Source organism: Sphaerodactylus townsendi, linkage group LG09 (genome assembly GCF_021028975.2).
Source record: "Sphaerodactylus townsendi isolate TG3544 linkage group LG09, MPM_Stown_v2.3, whole genome shotgun sequence".
NCBI lineage: Eukaryota > Metazoa > Chordata > Lepidosauria > Squamata > Sphaerodactylidae > Sphaerodactylus > Sphaerodactylus townsendi.
The window spans coordinates 50,213,937-50,234,424 of NC_059433.1; the positions used below are offsets into that span (position 1 = coordinate 50,213,937).

Below are 20,488 nucleotides of genomic sequence, written 5' to 3' on the forward strand. Positions count from 1 at the left end.
AGGAACTTCCCTTCTATAGGAAACTTCAGCACCTCTTGACATTTCTCTGCAGTCTGATTTTAGCATATCAGATAATTTCTAATCTTTGCTGACAGAAAGCTTTCTGTTGCATTTTTCAATACAAGACATGGTCTTTGTAGTTTAAATACATATTCAGCAAATTATTAGACAATAAATTTCACCACCATCACCACTACGCCTCAGAACTTTGCTTATATTGGAAGCTGTTCTTCTCAAGAAACTGAGCATGCAGTGGCGTAGCTAGGTGAAATGGAGCCCAGGGCAAACTCCGAGTTTTCTGCCCCCCATGAACCCCTGCACTGCCACCCCATCCGCCCCTGCGCCCCACTTAACTTAGTTGGCAGTGGGGCCTGGCGGGGCCAGGCAGGGGCACGCAAAGCAGCATCAGCCAGCCCTGGTGGGGTGGGGTGAGGCCGGGCAGGGCAGGGCAGGGCAAGGCGCCCAGCAGCGGCCTCTGCCAGGCCTGGCCAAGCCAGCCTGGCCCAGCAACAGCCTCTGTCAAGCCTGGTGGGGCAGGGTGAGGGGGAAGGAGAAGGGGTGTGGGTGGCAATTTTCTACCCCCCACATGACCCGAACGGTGGCTGCCCTGGCCACTGGTTCCTGCCCCATGGTAGCTATGCCTATGTGAGCATGGTACAAAGTATGAATGAATAGCATGATACAAAGCATGAATTAACAAGAAAATATCCCTTCAGTGTCAACATTAGTGAACTTGATCAACTATCATCAGTTGAATGACAGTTGCGATAAATGAATTGTAAGCATCTCTTTTTAGGGATATATACAATTAATGTAGAAAACCATCAGTCTGTTCTGACTTTTCAAGGCATGGCAAGGAGAGTCTGCCACTGTAAGCAAAATACTCAGTACCCCCATTTTTAAAATCATTTCTCTCTAAGAACAATGATTACAGTGATAGACAATTACATCTGGATTATCACTTTTCTACTAGGTTGGATCCAAAACCTACTCTGCAACAGAAGGACAGATCTACAAGTCCAAGAGGTGTGGGAGAAATTCTCACGAGTTACCACTTCCCGGTACAGAGGTTCATGTCAGGCCTATCACTGTTCCTGAGTATTCCCTAAGCTCCCAGTAGCCATTGCTTGAATTAGCTATTCCTTAATTATCAACTATTTCTAGCAACTGGCCTGAACTATTTTAGCCATGGTAAAAAAAAAAGTTAAGTATAACTAATCTAGCAGTTACTAGTATCAAGTATAATAAATACATTTTAGAATTCAGTACAGCCCAAATTCCATACATTTGAATATAGGTACTAAATTTGTATAACCAGTAAACTGCTTGGAGCAGTAGCAGGATATTTTTTTAAAAAAATGGCCACTGGGCCAATAGCATGATTTCAGTTCTTGGAAAAACCCAGAAGTGACATCATGCACTCTTAGAATCAATGAAAAATCTATGGCTTATGAGGTGTGCTATCACTTCTGGGGTTTTTTTTGCAGGAAATGATATCACACATGGGGGGAGCTGTGAATGATAGCTCCCCCCATGTCCCTCACCACCACCACCACCACCACCACCACCGGTCTCTTGCTGGTAGCCTGGCAATCCTGTTCCCTATCTCGGCTGCATATCCTCCTAGGGGACTACACTTCCTGCATGAATATAAAAAATTTAACTTGATCAGGCCTGGAGAAACAGCTCCTTAATCTGAATTGAGGGAGTGCATTAGGTAGTCTACCTTCCATCTTTCAAACCAATATAAGGATTTCTTAGGAGAACATGTCTCTGGCTATTCCGTAGTACAAACAGGAAAGCCAAAAAAAATGCTCTCAAAATACACTATTTGACTACATCTAAGAACAAGTCTTACTGTGAATGTTTTTACTGTGAATGTTGATCTCTCAGCCCTATTTATTAAACCTATCTTCAATAGCTTAACCTTTTGCTTGCATGCAAGTAGCCACATCATTTCCTGGTTTCATTTGATAGATATTCCAAAGTACTGCAGGAGGTTGCTATGGGGATATTGCAACATGCATATGCCACTCCCTAGTTCTAAAACAAGTCAGACAACTTTTCAGTGTGACTCAGACTTCAGATCTCTCACACAGCAATCTCTCTCATTCTTTTAAAACCAGACTAACACTGAAAGCTTTGTATTTCTAACCACCCATGCTATTGAAAAGTTTTGACTTGATTACAAAGAGACATCTAAGACACGTTGGTCATTTCTGCATGGTCCAAATATCCCAGGTAGTGCAAGAGAAATATCTCAGTCTGGCCAAGAAGTTTGCACAGTTCCCAGTCCTCAAGCAGGTTTGCCCCGCAATATTTCACACCAAATTGGCGATTCTTTTTTAAAAAAAATCCCACGCTGAACCTGCTACTGTGCATATACCACAAGAGCAGGACCAGTTTATTTTTCCTGTGCAGCCACCTGATCTTCCTGCCCCACTACCTTGCCCCCCTGCTCTCCGCACCTGACGTCATGTCAGGCTGAGCTGGCAGCCATTGCAGCCCGCCCTTCCCAAAATGTTCCCACAAGCACGTTTTCTGCTCATAGTATCAACCAGGTGCCATTTTGCCTCGTTAATCAGGAGTGGAGTCCCAAAACGTTCCCATTTTCTTTTCCATACCTGTACTGGTTGCTCAGAACTAGGGAGATGTGCACTTTGAACCAAGTGTTAGTGGGCATATCATGGGAGGGGGGGGGGGATCTCGTTTCCAAAAAAAATAGGAGAATGTGAGTGGGAATGTGATGTGATGCTGTGTCCCATTGTCTTTTGCTGCCGCTTGCCATGTTGAGGTCTGCACCAGGCCCTATCCAGAACTGGAAAAAAGAGGCCTTCATTTTCCCCCACGGCTGCCCAAAAACAACAGCCAATCAAAATGCGGGACACCAGGGAAGGTCTCGTATGCGCAGATACACTTGTGGTGTAAATACAAAAGACTTGGGTTCGTGCAAAAAACTGGAGTATTCCTTCCCGGTCTTCACTCATTTCCTTCACAGAAACGGGAAGCCATGCGAAGGGAGAAACCAGGATAAAATAGACCCAGTATGTAAGATGCCGATTGTAACCCGGTATAATTCTGCCATGGGGAAGTGGCCATTGTCCACTAATCTGAACATACTGCTAAGCTAATTCTGATTCTCTTGTGCAGTGAACTAATCGTGGGTGACTGAAAATGTCTACAACTGTAGCAGGCCATGCTGCTCCAAGAGAAAATTATAGCAATACTCTCTCATTCTAGTTCTATTGAGGATTCCTGAACAGCTTCTGGAAGAAGACACTATAACAAATGAACAAAATATCCTGGGGTAAATTCTCTTACCCCAGGATAGCTTGGAAATCCTTTCCTTCCAGTTAATAAGAAGACATTTATCATACATGAGGTGTAATTGTGTAATAAATTGTGTTCTCATCTACATGGACTCTGTAAATGTCAAACCAGGTATCTGTCATTTTTGAACAGAGATAAAAGCAACTGCAACAGGGGTTCAAAATGTATCAGAGTTGTGACATTTGGGTAGGGATCTCCTTGCACTGTTTTTCTATAGCAGATTGTCCTTTCCTCCAGGAACTGCAAATTGCTTTTCAAGAAAATGTACCCAGGTACCATAAAGATATTATTATTTATTCTTATTAATATATACTGCCCTCCCTCTGAGGATAAGAACAGATACATCACAACTTACCATACAAATAATAATAAAAAAACATTTGGAGGTGTTAAATCACAGCTGGTTTACGGCACCCCTTAGGGTTTTTAAGGTAAGAGACATTCAGAGGTGGTTTGCCATCACCTGCCTTCACCTTATAACTCTGGTATTCCTTGGAGGTCTCCCATCCAAATACTTACATACAACACATGTATATTTTTAAAAAAACACATAAGTCTAAAATATGGCACCTAAATCAACAGCAACTCCAAGACTAAAATAGTATATAAATTAAATTATTCTTTGTTGGTATTTCATGGGCTGCATAACAGCTCCAGGAAGATTATGAAGAAAACAACACTTTGACCATGAGGTAAACAAAATTATAGGGTGTATTGCAAAGAAGTCTACAAGCTTTCTGAAAAGGAAATGCCAGTTAAAAAAAAGTTGTGGCCTAAAGAAAAAAAAAAAAAAAAAAAAAAAAAAAAAAGTAAAATAAAAAAAAAACAACAATATAAAAAAAAAAAAAAAAAAAAAAAAAAAAAAAAAAAAAAAAAAAAAAAAAAAAATAAAAAAAAAAAAAAAAAAAAAAAAAAGAAAAAAAAAAAAAAAAAAAAAAAAAAAAAAAAAAAAAAAAAAAAAAAAAAAAAAAAAAAAAAAAAAAAAAAAAAAAAAAAAAAAAAAAAAAAGATGCCAACAAAAGAGGCAGATGAAAAACATGCTTTGTTTTTTCTTGCCTCCACGAAGAAACACATGAGTGAGGATGCAAAGCATACAGGAGGTGAAAGGGAAGAAGAGTCTGTGAATGAAATGAAGGAGGGTGTGGTCAAGGTAGCTTGCAATATGAATTATCCTCACAATAGGTAAAGGAAAAGAGGTCAAGCTGAGAATAGGGAAGGACTAATTTAACTTTCATTGTCTTCATCTGCATAGTCAGAGCCAATTTTGCTGAGCTGAAGACACTGTGCTTCCTTATCTCAAGTCTGAAGAAGACGTCTAGACCTTGGGATAAAAAAAACTAGAAGAAAAGGGAGGGGAAGATCAGAAAAAATACAAAACACGTGGCACAGGCTGTAACAAGGCTAGTGAAGAAATTGTTTTCTTTGACAGCAGCAATCATAAAATTGAAAGATGCATGAATGAACTGAAGATGTAAGCCAAATTCATAAAAAATCCCACTGGAAAACTTAACTGAGAAATAATGAGATAAAAAACAAAGCTTGTAGTGTTGTTTGGTTGTAAATTTCTAAAAAAATACTTCCCAAATAATGAAAATTAAATTCATATTTTATGATCATCTATTCATGATATCTTTAAATGTTCCCCCTTTTGAAACCATTTCAATACAACATATCAAGAGCATTATTAAAAATTCATATATTTTATTTCAACAGCCTCCTTTTCTGCTCTCCATTCTTAAGGAATAATGTAAGTAATATGTTTTCCATTTATCTTGAAATTCTTTAATTGGTCTTTTATTCACGTAGTTGAATATTTTTGCCATTGCTGTATATTCAGCTAATTTGCTTTTGCACTCCTCTTGGCATGAACACTTCTGCTTTCCATTTTGCTGCAAGTGTAACACTGGCCACCGTTATCAGGTATCTAAACAATTATTTCAAGATTTTTGAAAGATTTTTGGCAGAATGCCTAATAACATACTTTTGGCTTCCATATCAAATTTAATTTTAAAAATTTTCTGAATTTTTTCTGAATACCTGGTGGTACCTCTTCCTGCCAAGATGCAGGAAGTGGAGATGCATGGGAGGGCTTTTTCCATGTTTGCCCCAGCCCTGGAATAGTCTCCCCTCAGAGATTCACCATGTGCCTACCCTTTATGGGTCTAAGTACATGGTGAAGACATTCCTTCTCAACCAGGCATTTGGTTAGCCTCCTGTGGAAACCCCTTCTACAGCTGCTGTTCTGAGGGGGTAGGGGTGGGGTGAGAGGAAAGGGGTGGGGTTATTTTAATGTGATTTTGTTGCTGTTTTAATTATGTTTTATTTATGATGCTTTTATTGTGGTTTTTAATTTTTTAACCTTTATAAGCCATTTAGAGATGCTAATACGAGGCAGGGTATAAATATAATAAATAAATAAATGTGGTAATAATGGACATCCTTGACATGTTACTTTTTCAACTTGAAAGATGTTAGTTCAAACTCATTTTGTTAAAATCTTGCATACTGTTTTGTGTAACAGTATGTATCCAATTCATGAATCTTGAGCAACAATTTCAGCTTCCAAGTATTTTCAATAAAAAGGCCAACCTATATTATCAAATGCTTTTTCAGCATTTAAAAACATAAACACTGTTTTCTTATTTTTCTCACAAATTCTGTTGTGTTAATCATGAAGCATACATCCAATTTCTTTTCTTAAATAATATGCCAAGTATCTTCCAGGTTTGTTCCTCTCCCTTAAGGTAACTTTTAAATAAACAAGTCCAATTAGATCTGTGTAGACTTAGTCTGGGCACTTGGTCCTAGGCCTTTGGGCCTAAACCCTCAGCCTCCCCCAGCCCACCACCAAGCACAAGTAGAAACAAGTAAAACAACAGCAATAAAAATGTTATAAGTCAATTAAAAATTAAACTTGGTTAGTCAAGTTCAAGTTAGTTCAGTGCCTTCTCCAGGCAGGTCTCCTCTGCAGGGCCAGTAATATCCTACAAGATAGGTTCTCCAAAGATAAGACAGAGGGAGGACCAGTTCAAGAGCCAAAGGGAAATCTCTATCACTGTACCTCAGTTTGGAACACAATGGGCTGGCTAGGAACCAGCACTGTGTTTTATACTGTTTGAGCCATTCAGGCACCCAAAATCCAAAATTTTGAAATATCCCAGGGAACAAAAACCTTTCCTAATTGACCAAGGAGCAGTGTTGGCAGTTATGCTCACCCTTCATTGACCAATGTCAGCTTTCTCCTCTCTCCTATGCAAACTCTGTGAGGACCTAGCTAGCTAGTTCCCAGCAGAAATGAATGGCTCTCATTGGTTGGGAGTGAATCTCCAGAGAGCTTGCCTATGTGTTACCCTGGAAACGAACACACAGGGTATGCAAAATGCAGCAGACACCAGGGAAGGAGAGAAGAAGGCTTCAGCCAGCTTCAGCAATATTGCTGGGCTTTAACCCGCCCCCTCAGACCCCAACCAAAAGCCCAACAGACACCAAGCAAAGGTATGTAAGGTGAAGGGGAAATTCTCCGTAAAGGGGGATTCTCCAGTTTGGAAAAAAAACATTTTTCAAGCCAGTTTAAAGGGACTCCAAGCAGCTAGTCACTATGGAAGACTCCATTTAAACTTTAAATGGCCAAAACTCCACAAGCTGCATAGTGATTCCACTTATTGGGTGTGCTAAGTATTCAGCGTGAACTTTGTTCCAGTTTTTTTCAGCTTTTTCAGGGTTTTTTGTTGTTTTCAGGCTTTTCCAGGGTTTTTATTTTACTGACTCAGCTGTACCAAATCAACAAGCCTATTGAGAATGTCTATGTACTTTTAAACTACTTGGCCATTTCTTCAGGCTAACCAGTGGTCAGCGAAAATGTGCCTTTTATGTCCTTACTACAGCTAAAAGACGTATTACAACTTCAGAAAGATAAATGCCTACCTTGAATAAATTGACTGAACACCTTAGAACTTTATTATAGAATATTTGAATTCATGGCATATAGGCAACAATTGCTTGTGGACTTATTTTTAGATATTTGGTAACCTTTTATAGAAATGTATGCATGGGTCTGCCACCACTGTTGTCATACCTTTGTCTCTCATTTATATGTACCATTTTTTTTCCTTTTTTAGTTGCTGGATCTTGAGTTTTCCCCCCATGTTGTTCTTCTGTCATTTGTTGTTGTTTAAATGAAAAAGTAAATAAATAAATCAAATTGCAGATATTTAGTATGTTCTCATTTTTTTGTAATCAATTTGCTAACATAGCAACATTATAAGGTTTTCAAGGCAAGAGACATTTAAGGCAAGAGACTGTCATTGCCTGCTTCTCTGTAGCAACCTTACTTCCTTGGTGGTCTCTCATCCAAATACTAATTAGAGCTGACGCTACTTAGCTTTTGAATACAGTCATGAATACACATGAAGCTGCCTTACACTGATTCAGACCATTAGTCCACCAATATCAGTATTGTCCACATACACAGATTGGCTATTTATTTTATTTATTTATTTATTGGTTCCACTTTTATACCGCCCTCCCCCAAAGGGCTCAGGGCGGTTTACATCACAATAAAAGCGGATAACAGGATAAAATACTAAAAATTCATAACAGTTAAAAGCAGTGTTCCTAATTCATACTCAGTTAAAACAGATGGCGTTCAGCCATTAACTCCTCAGCTCCCTTAAGAGGGGAACAGCGGATCTTAGTTGTTAATGGAGCTCTTATCAGGCTTAGCCCGGCCTCCCCAAAGCCAGACTGAATAACTCAGTCTTACAGGCCCTCTCGCGGAACTCATGTAGTGGTCCACTTGGGACATTCCGGTTCAATTGAGGAAGAGCATTCCACCAGGCAGGGGCCAGGGGCCGTTAAAGCCCTGGCTCCTGGTGAAAACCAGCCCGCGCATCATAGAGGGGCAGTAGGATCTCCAGTAAAATTGGCCTCTGCCCGGTATAACGCAGAGACCGGCGTGGGACATATGGGGCCCAGGCGGTCCCTGAGGCAATGCGAGGTCCCAGACCGGCTGTAAAGGCCTTAAAGAGTTAACACCCAATACCTTGAGAGAGCGCATTCCGAGATTCAGCCGGAAGCCAGTGCAGGCCGGTGCAGCCCGCGAGCGTGATGTGATCTCTAGAGGCAACCGCCTGCGTGGAGCAAGCGAGCTTGCCACGCATGCTGGACTCAGTTTCAATTTCGGATCAGCCTCCAGGGGTAGGTCCAGCGATAGAGCCCGAAGTTGCAATAGTAGTCTAATCTGGAGGTGACCGTTGCAATGAATCACGCTGTGGGCCAGGTCTGCCTGGGGAGAGGAAGAGGCCAGCCGCCCGGGCCTGGCGAAAGATGGAAAAAAAGCGCCAGCCGGGTTACATGGGCCCACCTGGGTCTCCATTAGAAAGAGACGAATCCAGGTGGACCCCGGAGCTCTTGAACCCGAGGGGCCGGTGCCAATGAGACCTCTTCCCACTCCCACGGCTGACTGGAAACCCTCCGCACTCGGCTGACCTAGCCAAAGATTTCCGTCTTTGCTGGATTCAGTTTTAACCTGCTCTGCATCAACCAACCAGCAACCGCCTCCAAACAATGCTGTAGAGCTGCAGCGAGAAGCGGGCTCCCCCCTCCATCGACATTAGAATGAGCTGGGTATCATCAGCATACTGATGGCACTCCAGCCCAAGAAAGCTCATTACACCAGCTTTAGAGCAAGGGGTAGCGTATAGATGTTAAATAACAGCCCGGGGACAATACCGGCTTCCCCTGAGGCACACCGCCCGAATGGCGGGCGCACCTCCGGAAGCTTGGTCCCCGCTTCACCACTTGCTGGACTCCGGTCCGGAAAGCGAGGCAATCCATTGAAAGGCCGGTACCCCGCAGGCTTTTGAGCGGCCAGAAGCGGTGGGTCAAAAGATGCGTGGTCGACCTCACATCAAACGCTGCTGTGAGATCCTAACAACACCAGCAGCGCCGATCCGCCTCAGTCAAGCTGTGGTATACACCGGAAGTATCTGTGGCCGGGCGTGAGAACAGTCTCCGTCCATGTGCCCAGCAGCACGGAAGCCGGACTGGAAGGGATCAAGGCCGATCGTCCTCAGAAAACACAAGATTGCTGCTATTTATTTTATTTATTTATTTTATTGGTTCCATTTTATACCCCCCCCCCCAAAGGGTCTAGGCTGTTTACATCACAATAAAAGCGATAACAGGATAAAAATAATACTAAAAATTCATAACAGTTAAAAGCAGTGTTCCTAATTCATACTCAGTTAAAACAGATATGCTTCAGCCATTAACTCCTCAGCCCCTTTAAGAGGGGAACAATGGATCTTAGTTGTTAATGGGCACTTATCAGCAGCCGCCTCCCAAAGCCCGGGCGGAATAACTCAGTCTTACAGGCCCTCATGAACTCATGTGGTGGTCCGACAGTTTGAGGGAGAGCATTCCACCAGGCAGGGCCAGGGGCCGCAGTGCCCTGGCTCCTGGTGGAGGCCAGCCGCATCATAGAGGGGGGTAGGATCTCCAAATTGGCCTTCGCTTCTAACGCAGAGACCGAATGGGGACATATGGGGCCAGACGGTCCCTGAGGCAATGAGGGTCCCAGACCGGCTGTAAGGCTTTAAAGGTTAACACCCAATACCTTGAAGACGCATTCGAATTCAACCGGAAGCAGTGCAGACGGTGCAGCACGGGCGATGTGATCTCTAGAGGTAACCGCCTGCGGGAGCAAACGAAGCCACGTGATGCTGGCCTCAGTTTCACCGATCAGCCTCAAGGGTAGGTCCTCCGCTGAGAGCGAAGTTGCATTAGTCTAATCTGAGGACCGCTGTAATGAATCACTGTGGGCCAGGTCTCGTCAGAGAGTAGCCAGCCGCCGCCTGGCGAAAGATGGAAAATATATGGGCCACCTGGGTTCCATAGAAAGAGACGAATCCAGGTGGACTTCAGTTTAACCGAGGGGCCGGTGCCACCGAGATCTCTTCCCACACCGGGCGGGTTGGAAACCCTCCTCACTCGGCTTACCTAGCTAGCGATTTCCGCCTTTGCTGGATTCAGTTTTAACCTGCTCTGCATCAACCAACCAGCAACCGCCTCCAAACACGCTGTAGAGCTGCAGGGCGGGCGCTTGCCTCCATCGACATTAGAATGAGCTGGGTATCATCAGCATACCGATGGCACTCCAGCCCAAAGCCTGCACTAGCTTTAGAGCAAGGGTCGCGATAGATGTTAAATAACAGCGGGACAATAGCTTCCCCTGAGGCACACCGCACGAAGCTGCACCTCCGGAAGCTTGGTCCCCGCATCATCTCTTGCTGGACTCCGGTCCCGAGAACCAGGCAATCCATTGAAGGACGGTACCCCGCACTCCCGAAACGCCAGGCGGTGGGTCAAAAGATCGGTCGGCCTCACATCAAACGCTGCTGTGAGATCTAACAACACCAGCAGCGCCGATCCGCCTCGGTCAAGCTGTATACGGAGCGTATCTGTGACGGCGACGAGAACAGTCTCCGTCCCATGCCCAGCACGGAAGCCGGACTGGAAGGGATCAAAGGCCGATGCGTCCTCCAGAAAACCCTGAAGCTGCTATAACTCTCCAGGATCTGTGGAGGTCTTTCACAATGCCTACTGCCTGTTCCTTGTAACTGGAGATTCTAGGGATTGAACCTTGAAACATTTAGTATGCAAAGGAGAGCCCCTCCCCTAAAGTTGCATCCTCCTACAAAGATCCTCAGCACCACCAAGGAAGAAGGCAGAGCACATTCTGCTTCATCACGGAGTACAGCCATTCAAGCACTGATTTTCTCAGTCATTGCTCATTCTTCTGTGACTCTTGAATCCAGTAAACAAATACATATCAGTGAATAAATCACCCTCTGTATTCAGCAGTGCTTCCTCTCGAATAAAGGTACATCCTAACAAGGCTACAATGAAGGAATTAGAAATTAATTGAGTCTTCCTTCACTTTTAAACAGGGCGCTCTCCTAAACTGAGTTACACCCTTTTAAACCCATTGAAGTCAGTAGGTTTAGAAGGGAGGAGCTCTGTTTAGGACTGAAGTGATAGCCATCCACAGCCTGGCCTAAAGTGATTTTCACAATGTATCTTCTTTGGTCCACAATGAGACAGCTGTTAGAAAAAACTTGTTTTGTTGCTTCCTGTCCAACTTGCCAAGGATAACTTCTGTGCTAGTTAAATCTGTTTGTTTCTTTCACTTCAGTTTAATATACATTTCAGATGATTTTTCAAAAGGAAATGTACTATGGAAATAATGTACTTAATTGTTGTTTATTTTATTTTATCAGGATGGTTTGGGTGTTTTATAAGAAACATAAACCCTTAAAAATCCACTCCAATCCAGTAACTTACTGTGAGCAAGATGGGAAGCTTCTCCATGAGCCAGGAGAGTTCCATTCACCTTAGCAAAGGACCAGATTTATGCAGTCACTGATGTGTGTGTAGCAGCTCCTCAGCCACTAAAAGTAATGGGCAATCAGTATGCCTAGCAGGTGTGGGTTTGTCAGAAAATATAAAGGAGAGTGGGGCTATAGTTTCACTGAAATATCTTCTTAAGTTAGGAAACAAGAAGACTTCCACCTCTATTGAAAATCATGATATCAAATTACAATGTTAACTTTTGGTCCGGTGCACAATTTCGATTTCATTTGATAGTTTCCCAGTAAATTCTCTCCCTAACTTGTTCTCTTTGATGCCCGACGAAGTGTTTCATTGCAATAACTATCAAGGTGTGTCTGAAGCTTTTCCCTTGGAGCAATAATGATGTTGTCAAGTATTTCAGGTGAGACCTGCCCAGAAGTTTGGGCGGGGAAGCACACTCTGTTATACAGCATCTTCTATGCTCCCTACTGAGGAAGTCAGAGGCAACATCTAAAGCTTGAGTTAAAGAACATCTACGGGGTGTCTTTTCACAGGCACTGCCCGTCAGGGGAGAAGGGTACCACCAGTGTGTTATTAGGCCCCATCTTGGACGTAACAGATCTCAGATGCAATGGATTGGTTTCCTTATAGAACTGGTGCTGTGCTGTTCATTTTAATGGTAAGGACAATTTTAAATTAATGTTTTCAAGCCTATAATTCTTTTTGAGCTGAGGCTATGACAATTCCATTTGATGTTCTCTCGTGCTTACGCCGATGCTGGTTTCTTGGGCAGTTTGAATTGATGTATTGGCAATTCTTAAAAACTGTGTACTGTAAATGAATCTTCTCTCAGATCAATAGGGGGAGGACTCAAAAATGCTACCTTCATTGAATGTGTTCATACTTATTAACTGAGATTTTTGTTTGACGGATATTTTGTTTGACTGATATTTTGTTTCCTGATATTTTATCATAATCAAACTGGTCCACTGATTTACCCTAAAGTGGAAAGGCTGAATGAAATCTTGTGATCATGCTTCAGACAGATTCTCAAAATCATTGTAGAAGAGCAGGTGGGCTGTGGACATGTTGTGTAGTTTATTTTATGTTGCCGTAATTGGGACCTGATGCAGTTCAGCAAAGAACAGACAATGAAGATGAACTTCTCTAGTCTAAATAATCCAGTGGGAATGTGCAAACACTTGAATGGATCTAAAATAGATTGTTAGATCTTTGGCACAGAGCACATGGTGTATGGTATAGTGGTTAGAGTGTTGCACTAGGATCTCGGAGAACTGGATTTGAATTCCTGCTCTGCCATACAAGCGCGTCAGGTGACTTTGGGCCCATCACAACCTACCTCACAAGGTTGTTGTAAGGAAAAGGAAATGGAGTGGAGAATGATGCAACAAGCCCCTAGGAGTCCCACAAGGGGAAAAAGTGGGATATAAATAAATAAAAATAAAAAGCATGCATGGTTATCACCAAGAAAAGCTGTCAGAGGAACAAAGGAATTGTCAGAAACTTGGATTAAGGGATAGGCTATATCATGGCCTATAATACCCCTTCCAACTCCAGGACTGTGCTCACAGGAAGAAGGGAAATGCACATTTTCTTACTGTTATGGAATATTCTGCTACCAATTGAAACAAACAAGGATGTTATTTGTTTATCATGGTCTGTATTTGAACTGGTAATTGTCTCTTCAACATTCCATGGTCACGCAAATTAATTAAAAAATCTGTCTCCGTGGAAGTTTATTCAGAGCCAGCAGCTTTATTTGAGGTAAATGATGGTCTCTGTTTGGGAGGGAGGCAGTACACCTGGCCTGATTCTCCACACCTGCCTGATTCAAAAATCCTCATTGCAAAAAAACTGAATTACATGTTTGGACTGTGCTTGCAACACATGTACTGGCTCGCTTTATGAAAATAATTTGTTTTATACAGCATTTTTTTGCCACCTGCCTTATTATAATCCCAACTTTGCTGAGACTCGTTTATAGATTCCGTACCGTGCAAACCTATGCAGAGTTACTCCAGTTTAAGCCAGTTGATTTCAATGGATCTGAACTGGAATAATTGCATGGGATTCTCTCTCTCTCTCTCTCTCTCTCTCTCTCTCTCTCTCTCTCTGTGTGTGTGTGTGTGTGTGTGTGTGTGTGTGTGTGTGTGTGTGTGTGTGTGTGTGTGTATAATCTCATCATCCTTCCTAACTTTTTCTTCTGTTTGTTAAAATAAAAGGCCAATGGCATCATATAACAACTTCCAAAGAGCTAAATCTGATATTGTTTTTTCTACTGTTTTAATCATTCTGATCCATGGTACATATCAAATGATCCCAAATCAAGATATAAATTTAAAGACCTTTGGAATCCAAATGGATACTTTTTTCCCAGTCTTTTTTTTCTGACTGCATTGCTACATGCAACCTTCAAAAAAGGGAGGAAGGATAACTGAGGAAACTACAGGCCAATCCATCTGCCTTCTGTCCCAGAGATGGAGCAGATTTCAAAGGGATCAATGTTTGAGAACAACTTGGTGATACAGGGAAGTGAACAGGGATTTGTTTCCCACAGGTCCTGCCAGACCAACTTCATTTCCTTCTTTAATTGAGTGATGAGCTTACTGGATTGTGGGAATGCTGTCATCATTGGTTACCTGGATTTCAGTAAAGCTTTTGATAGTTCTCCATGATGTTCTGTTGGATAAACTAGAGGACGGCAGACTGGACACTAGGATATGTAGGTAGATAGGAAACTAGTTGTCAATGGCATTTCATCTGTCTGGAGAGAAGAATCCTGTGGGTTGCCACAGGGGTCACTTTTGGACTGAGTACTTTTCAATATTTTTTATAAATGATCTGGATGAGGGGGTGGAGGGATGATTCATTAAATTTGCAGATGACACCAAATTGGGAGGAGTAGCTACCCCAGAAGAGAGAGATAGAATTAAATGAGATCTGAACACCCTGTAAAAGATGGGGAGTATGAACAAGATGCAATTCAACAGGGATAAGTGTAGAGTTCTATATCTGGGTAACAAAAATGAGACATGTGCATATCGCAGGGGGATACAAATCTGGGTAGCAGTGTGTGTGAACAAGGTCTTGGGGTGGACTGTAAGCTAAATCTGAGCAGTCTGTGTGATGCAGTGGCAAAAAAGGCTAATGCAGTCTTTTGGTACATCACCAGAGGCAGGATATCCAAAACTCAAGGGGCGTTGTCCTACTATACACTACAGTGGTCAGGCTGTACCTGGAGTACTGTATGCCATTTTGAGGCCTCACTTAAAAAAGGATGTGGACAGAATAGAGCAGTTACAGAAGAGATCAATGAGGATGATCAGGGGCCTGCGACCAAGCCCTATGGGGAAAGGCCGAGTGACTTGGGAATATTCCGTCTGGAGGTTGAAGGGGGACATGATTGCTCTCTTTAAGTATTTGAAAGGATGTCTCATGGAATAAGGCAGGGAGCTATTCCTATTGGCAGCAGAGGATAGGACTCAAAATAATTGGTTTAAATTACAAATGGAAATGTACCAGCTGGATATTAGGAAAAAAATGTACAGTAAGAGTAGTACCTAATTTAAAATCCAGCTTAAACAAACAAAAAAATTAATAACTCTGAAAATTGATGCTGAATTTATTTTTCAGAATGAAGTATTTGGCTCATATTCAGCTCATAAAGCATTCAGCCCCATACACTGTGTAAATGAAGTAATTATTCTGACAATGAATCTAGAGGGTCAATTCCAAGAAGTCAATTCCAAGTTGAACTTCTTCATGGGAACAAATAGTCCAGTATAGGAATAACATAGAGGATTTGATGCAGTTCTATTTATGTGCAACTAGATGTGCATTCAATTTAAGATTGTAAAGGAGAATAAACATCCCCAACCGTGCTGAAGCCAGCATTATGTAATGGTTAGAAGCTGTAGTACCAGGTTTGATTCCCTACTCCTCCACATGAGCAGTGGACTCCAATCTGGTGAACTGAGTTTGTTTCCTCACTCTTACACATGAAGCCCGCTGGGTGACTTTGGGCCATTCTTTCAGAATTCTTTCAGCTCTTTCTACCTAACAAGGTGTCTGTTATAAGGAGAGGAATTGTAAGCCACTTTGAGCCTCCTTAATGGTAGGGGGAAAGTGTGGCATGGAAACCTTCATCATCATCAAAAGATGTATCTAGCTTATTGAGTTGGATTCCAATGAATATTACAGTTTAAAAGGAAGATCCATGTCCAGATAGATATCCAGATAGTCTATCGCATATATGTGCAGATGCCTGCTTCCACATGCCTGCACCACCAATACCAAAGTGAGAATATGTAGGCATCAAGTTCAAGCATCACAAAATAAAGAATGAAAAACAATTTTGTGTATCTGTGGAGCAAAGCAAAGGCTCTGATCATAAACACATTTAAAAACAAACATGTCACACTGAGTTGTGGTTGATTTCAGTGGGAATACTAACTATATAATAGTGTTTAGGCTTTGTGACGCCATCTAATAGGATTTTGACAACAGGAGTTACAGAATTCTAAAAGTCAATTTAATAAAAAAGATCCTATCAAGCTCAGTAGGAGTTTTGGCTCAGGGATGAAATGCACAGCCCATAGTGCTGACACAATTATATGCTAAAATGTCACATGGATGACTAATAATGAAATATGCTTGAATGCTCAGCCCTGTTCACAGTAGTACTAGGGCTTTACTTGAAAGAGGACATTCTCAATCCCTAAAATGAACAGCTGTGGGAAAGAGAATAAATCAGGAATTAAGGGCATGTTCTGTCATTTGGATGCAAGTAGGTGGAGCAGGGAGTTTTCCATAATAGCACATACTGTCTGGCACTCTGATAATGGTTAATTAATTCATGTTTGTAAAATAGCTTTGAAGTAGAAATTGCAAACCAGTCCTGTAAACCGAAGGAACTAAAGCTATTCTCAGATGCAGCTGAGAAACTGTAAAATAACTGTTCGGAATTTGAGGATTTTGGTTCAGATTTGCACACTATTCCCTCCTTGACTAAACTAGACTAACCTATAACTATTGAAATACATATTGTTCGGGATCTTTGCCAATGGATCTCATTCTGTCATTTCAATTTTTATGCCTTCCCATTAATTCATAGAGTCACCCTAAGTCAGAGTGATTTGATGGCACTTAACACACACGTTACCTTCTTCCCTTAGAACTCCATATTGACACCCTAGTCTCAAGTTGCCTATATGCTTGAGTGTGTTCATGGAACTCCTGTAAGGACAGTAAACCCAGTCACTTTAACAATGGATTGTCAGCAGCACAAACAAAAGAATGCTTATGTTGGTGAGCTTGCATTCCTTCATATAATGGAATGAGAAATCTTTACAAGCAGGAAAATATAATGTGCACATTAAAGCTCTGAAGTGAATTAACAATCACTGCTCTGTGGTGCATCTACCTTCCTCTCTCAAAGTCCCCATTTTGTATAAACTTACTGCTTACTGCCACTCTTATTGACAGTGGTATGGCAAGCCCACTAAAATGATTTGAGGTAGCAGAATTTATTTCCTGGACTTAAAACACAGACTATTCAAATAACCTGTTATCAAGGTAAGGGTCAACACACAGTACATCTCATTCCCATTCTCTATAGCTTTTTCTGTATCTCATTTTCAGGGATAGAGAAATGTAAAATTTCTGGAAAGTTTGAAGTCATAGGTAGGTGGGGAATAATTTTTCCACTATTTTCAGAAAATATCTGCAATATTTACTTTCTTATCAATTCTAAGCTTCTTCAAAACAAAAATAAAATGCATCATGCACTTAACATATAAAATTGTACTGTTTTCCACATTTATGGAATTTGAAAATATAAATATCTTCATTTACTATAAGAAAAAATGAATATTACCCATTAGTTGAGAAAGACTTGCAAACTGCAGTTATAGAACATGTAGCCTTAATTTTTGCCATCCAAGAGGTAGGAAAAAATAAAACTTGAAGGTAGAAAAGGTAGCATGTTTGGATAGTAAACTTTACAACACTGAAACCCCCAAAATCTTTAACAATCATAATTAAACACATATTATCAAAGGCTTTCACAGCATCAACAGGTTGTTGTGACATTGTCGAAGGCTTTCACAGACAGACTCAACTGGTCGTGTATCTCTCTATGATACACCTCTGAAGATGCCAGCCACAGATGCAGGCAAAATGTTAGGAACAAGATCTGCCAGACCACAGCCACACAGCCCGGAAGACCCAAAATGAAGAAGAAGAGTTTGGATTTATATCCCCCTTTTTTCTTCTGTAGGAAACTCAGGTCAATTCCCATTCCACACCATTAGATGTGCGCTCCCCACGGCAAATACCCCGGGATCCTGCAGCACTCCCCACTACACCAGCAGTGACAATGCAGCGACAACGCAGTCACCCTGATTCTGCCGCTCCTCCCACCCCTCAGCGCGCGTCATTTTGGATCCTGGTCAGAAGTACACCTTTTTGAAACCGCGTGCGGAACACGGAGCAGGGGTCCCCTCCACTTTCACTTTTGAAGTGGGGAAAGGGCCTCAAAGGAGTTTACAATCTCCTTTCCCTTCCCCCTCCCCACAACAGACACCCTGTGAGGTGCATGGGGCTGAGAGAGCTCTAAGGAATTGTGACTAGCCCAAGGTCACCCAGTTGGCCTTGTGACTAGCCCAAGATCACCCAGTGTTGAAGTGCACAGACTAATCTAATTCCCCAGGTAAGCCTCCACAGCTCAACTGGTAGAGTGGGGAATCAAACCCGGTTCTCCAGATTAGAGTGCACCTGCTGTTAACCACTACGCCACTGCTGCTCTCACAGGTTGTTGTGGGTTTTCTGAGCTGTGTGGCCATGGTCTAGTAGTTTTTGCTCCTAATGTTTTGCCTGCACCTATGGCTGGCATCTTCAGAGGCATCCAAAGATGCCAGCCCTAGATGCAGATGAAATGTTAGGAGTAGAAACTACCAGACCATGGCCACACAGCCCTGGAAAACCCACAATAGCCAGTATCATTAAGCCCATTATATTATATTAATTGTTGCCAAAATTATTTTATACTTGAACCACATTTTTTCTTGAAAATGATTATGTATATGTCTGTTAAAATTATTCAATGCTTCCCAACATTTCATAATTTTCCTGCTGGAATTGAGAAACTCCTCTGACTTTTTTTTTATGCTGTTCCTTTGGAATGGGGATATGGAATGGCATAGCACAGCCCAATCTCATCAGATCTTAGAAGCTAAATTGGATTAGTACTCGGATGAGAGACTACCAAGGAAAACCTTGCATGTTTTCTTAACCATGTTTTCTTAACCACTTGCCCTGAAAACTTTATGGAATCTACTGCAACTTGACAGCACTTTACACACACACACATACATACACACACATTCAGAATGAGTGAAATGCTTGTAAGATAAGTTTGTCACTCCAAAAAATAGACTATATTTAACAAGAGATCCCCCCCCCCAAAAAAAAAATATTCTTCAAACTTTTTATTGAAAAAATGGAGGAAATCTTTGGATGTTTTCATACAAGGCATTTGCAGTCCAAAAAAACTTGCTCCCAAAAGCATTTTACTCATTCTAAAAAAGCAAATATTTCATAGGTGTTTGGTTCTTCCAGTGGAAAAACTGAAAGAACTTCAGAAAAAAATGGGAGAAACTTTTTTGCCTGATTTTTCCCCAGTTTTTTTTTCCAGGCCTTCACATTTTCTCAAAGGAGGGCAGAAATGTGTGACCATCTAATAGCAGCCACCAAATGAAAGAAAGCTCTAAAAGTTGTAATGAAGAAGTCAAGCTGAAACTGCAGATTGGCATTCATGTACATTTGAAATATGTGTCACACAGGAGCTTGCCAGTTTCACATCTGCTTCCATAGCCTGTCCATGTGACTCCCCTCAGCCTATAGCAGCTACAGGAGAAATGGCTTTCACTTAAATAGTTCCCACCACCACACCCTGATTTCAGCCTGATTAGATTTTGGCACATCATTGCAAACAGCCTTTGAAAACTGAGGAAAGTATTTAAGCATCAGAACATTAAGGATTTGTAGAGCTGATAACAAAGTCAGCAAGCTTTAACATTACATGTGTTTGAAAAGACAAGTCTCAGCTCTTATCTAAAATGAATCAGTGGACTGTATCAGAATATTGTTTTGAAAGCAAACCCAGTAGTAATGAATCTTGAAACAGAAAGTGTTGTATAAGTTGAAACCATCCACTGAACTTGAGCCAAAATAACAGAGAATAGAAAGTACACCTCAGGAGTTTCTCACGGGATGACAAGACAAAACCCAATGCAGACTTTAAATAAACACACGCTTGCTGAATGTAGTGCGCACCCATCTTTATGGGCAAAGTAGCCCTTCCTTTGTTATTTTGTGTCTAATAAAATTTGCCTGTTTAAATAGATTTCTTCAGTGGTAGTAGATGTTAAAGCTGGCATATACACAATTTTAATGTAAGGCTTTAGCAGACTGATAACTAACATAAATTGCCAGCTATACTATCCCTTGTGAACATCTTTCTAATTGTGTAGGTCTATTTTTGCATACTTGTATATACTTACTTGACCCACAACCCAGTGCTTGGGTGTAGTTTTTCCTGTTGTCTTTAGTAACCCAAGCAATCCTGTCCACAAGAAACAAAAGTTACCTGGGGCCATTAATTTCAGTAGGGCAATGAATAGAGCTGTTTTCTTGCTACTCAGAGGAAAAAAGAGTGAATGTTGGGGCAACAGTACTATTATCAAGAGTTTATGCAAATCTTCAGAAAAACAGTGCCTCCAGATTC

General features: G+C 41.6%; 1 protein-coding gene across 1 annotated transcript in view; it reads left to right on the plus strand.

Annotated features, from left to right (window-relative positions):
- The first annotated feature begins 12,178 nt into the window (after positions 1 to 12,178).
- DSG4 (desmoglein 4) overlaps positions 12,179 to 20,488 on the plus strand; it is a 45,761-nt gene continuing 37,451 nt past the window's right edge. The window contains exon 1 of the mRNA XM_048508332.1: positions 12,179 to 12,361. Coding sequence (XP_048364289.1) covers positions 12,314 to 12,361 — 48 coding nt within the window. The 5' untranslated portion in view covers positions 12,179 to 12,313. The remainder of the gene's footprint in view (positions 12,362 to 20,488) is intronic.